This window comes from Vipera berus, assembly GCF_964194415.1.
Source record: "Vipera berus genome assembly, chromosome: Z".
Classification (NCBI taxonomy): Eukaryota; Metazoa; Chordata; class Lepidosauria; order Squamata; family Viperidae; genus Vipera; species Vipera berus.
This window is the reverse complement of record NC_138205.1, coordinates 6,988,183-6,991,227: the sequence shown is the minus strand read 5'-3', so window position 1 is coordinate 6,991,227 and position 3,045 is coordinate 6,988,183. Positions and strand designations below refer to the sequence as shown.

Sequence of the window (3,045 nt, the reverse complement as noted above, 5' to 3'; positions counted from 1 at the left end):
AACTAGGATATTTTTTGTTTGCTTGTATTTATGTTATAGGGAGTTAAAGTGTATTATGTATTTGGTTATTTATATAGTTGGTTAATGTTAGCTAGATTTTGATTATTATATATTTGTAACCCTGTAATCAGCTCTGGGAAGTGGGGAGGGGGAAGGGGGGGTCAAGGGTGGGTTGGGGGGATAATATTGTAATTTTTATAAAACTTTTCAATAAAAAAAAGAAGCTTCATCAGTTCTGACTGGATGGTGGGGGAAAATGGAAGGATTAATTCTGACAGGAAGAACTTACATCACACACACACAGACACCATATAGTCAGAATTAAAGAAGCTTCTTGGATGAGAAGCGAGACATCTTCAAGGAAAAATAAAGAAAGTCCAGTTGCCTTTTGGAAAAGCACTTTTGAGGCCTCCTTTATTTAGTAAGATATTTTTTCTCTCTCCTTAATTGTGTTCTTCTTTTATTCCAGGAAGAAAGAATATGGCCAGTGTAACTTCTGAAATATCAATCCGAACACAGAGATATAATGTTGTGCACCTGAATTTGGGCATCACCATAGTGACTTTTCACATACTTTCTTGTGTAATGTATGAGAAATGATGAAATGAAATACCTTTTTTCACTTAAATGGGTGGATCTTATAACAATACTAGTTAATTTTCCAGACGGACAAATTTAAATAAATAGAACATTTCAGAAGTTTTAAATGCACTGTGCTTCTTTTCCTACACCCTTCTTTCCTGCTTTGAGTTTTTTTTCTTCATTTGCTTCCATTTCTTAACCTTATTTATATATATAATGCACATGGTAGCAATAATTTTTGAAATGCTATATGCCATCTGAGCTACCACTGAGAAACCACGTACAATTCTGAAATGATGCAGCCTAGGAATATGTCCAGAGTGAGTGAATTTATCCTATTAGGAATTCCCTTTCTGTACGATCTTCACCGAGTCTTCTTCGTGGTGGGTCTGCTCATGTACCTTATAACCATCCTTGGGAATGGCTTCATCCTTATCATTGTAGCAATTGAGCCAAGACTTCAGACACCAATGTACATCTTCCTGAGCAACCTTGCTTTCCTGGAGATCTGCTATACCTCCACTGTGGTACCCAAATTGCTACAGACATTTATAGAAGCCAAAACCACCATTTGCTTCCATTGCTGTCTGGCTCAAGGATTTTTTCACTTCTGTTTTGGTAGTACAGAGCTCTTCATCCTCACAGCTATGTCCTTTGACCGCTATCTGGCCATCTGCAAGCCGCTTCAATATCCCATCATTATGTCCAAGCATGTGTGCCTTCAAATGTCTTTGGCCACTTGGTATGCTGCCTTTGTGATTATCTTTTTTCATTATTTTATTCTTTGGACATTACCATTCTGCAGGTCCAATATTGTTGACCATTTCTTCTGTGATATTGGTCCTCTGTTGAGCCTTGTCTGTGCTGATATTCATGTCCTTGAGTCCCTCAGAATATTAACTAGCTTTGTCGTTGTGATTATGACCTTACTTCTCATTACTCTGTCCTACATTTTTATCATTGCCACTGTCCTGCGCATTCCCTCCGCCGTAGGACGGAAGAAGGCCTTCTCTACCTGCACTTCTCACCTGTTGGTGGTGTCCATCTTATATGGAGCTCTTGTTTTTATGTACATGAGGCCCAATGTCCAGTCTTCATACCGCTTGACAAGGACTGTGGCGATCCTGAACACCACTCTTACCCCAATGCTGAATCCTTTCATATACACAATTCGTAATGCCGAAGTCAAAAAAGCTGTCCAGAATGTAATCCATAAAAGGAAAGCGACCTTGAATTGAGACAATGAGTGGAAAAATAGATCCAGCACTATCTTATGCAACAGGAATGAGATGAAATTTAGAGAATTGCGGCATTGGTGGCATTTTGATGAGGCAATTAGAATCCAATTGGCATTTTCAGACTTAAAAACACCATTTGATTTTATAGTTTACAATAGAGTGAGCACCTGTTACATGTCCCAGCTTCTGCCAACCTAGCAGTTCGGCAGCACGTAAAAATGCAAGTAGAAAAATAGGGACCACTATGGTGGGAAGGTAACAGCATTCCGTGAGCCTTTGGCGTCTAGTCATGCTGGCCACATGACTACGGAGACATCCTTGGAGAAGCGCTGGCTCTTCAGCTTTGAAATGGAGATGAGCACCGGCCCCTAGAGTTGGAAACAACTAGCACACATGTGCGGGGGAACCTTTACTTCTTACAGGTGTATTAGAATTGACCCCAAAATTGTGAGACATTAGTTAAGTGGGTTTTGCCCCATTTAACGATCTTTCTTGGCAGAGATGTTAAGTGAATTACTGCAGTTGTTAAATTATTAACATGGTTGTTAACTGAATCTGGCTTTCTCATTGACTTTACATGTCAAAAGGTCACAAACTGGGATCATGTGACTCTGGGACACTGCAACTGTCATAAATATAAGTCAGTAGTTAAGCATCTCAATTCTAATCATGTGACCATGAGGATGGTACAATGGTGTAAATGAGAAAAAACAGTTGTAAATAATTTTTTTCAGTGCCATTGTAACTTGACGTGATCACTAAACAGATGTTGATGATCAAGATTTGTAAATCATGCTTGTTGTCAATGTTGTTAACATTGGATGTTCTTGCTTTGACAATATACGAAGATGCAGCCATTTTCCCCTTAACTTGTGTGTTACTATTAGAGTTTGAATTAGATGATGCTGGGGGAGAGGAGGAAGAATATTAGTCCATTAGTTAGACATAACAACATCTTAGTAGAGTGTTTTTCAAGGTGGTTTGAAATAAGAGATGACAAGAAATGGCCGGTTGGAGAACTGGAGGGAAGGTCTGCATTTCAAACTAATTGGAAAATGTGATTTATGACTGTTAATTATAGGAAGGAATTGTGCTTTGATAATATGTGTTTAGGGGAGGAGAATTCAGATGTTGGCTTTGACCATGTATCTGCTGATGCCTTGCTACTTCAATAAAGATTATTCAAGGTAAAAATGCTGCAAAGTCCTTTGAAGAGTTTCACCTG

The 3,045-nt window shown here is 38.8% G+C and overlaps 1 protein-coding gene across 1 annotated transcript; it reads left to right on the top strand.

Moving 5' to 3' along the window:
• Positions 1-893: 893 nt before the first annotated feature.
• Positions 894-1,820, top strand: LOC308678549 (olfactory receptor 6X1-like; the record flags this gene model as incomplete). Its single annotated transcript, XM_081345777.1, has 1 exon — positions 894-1,820. The coding sequence occupies one exon, from the start codon at positions 894-896 to the stop codon at positions 1,818-1,820; it is 927 nt and encodes a 308-aa protein (XP_081201903.1).
• Between the last annotated feature and the right edge of the window lie 1,225 nt (positions 1,821-3,045).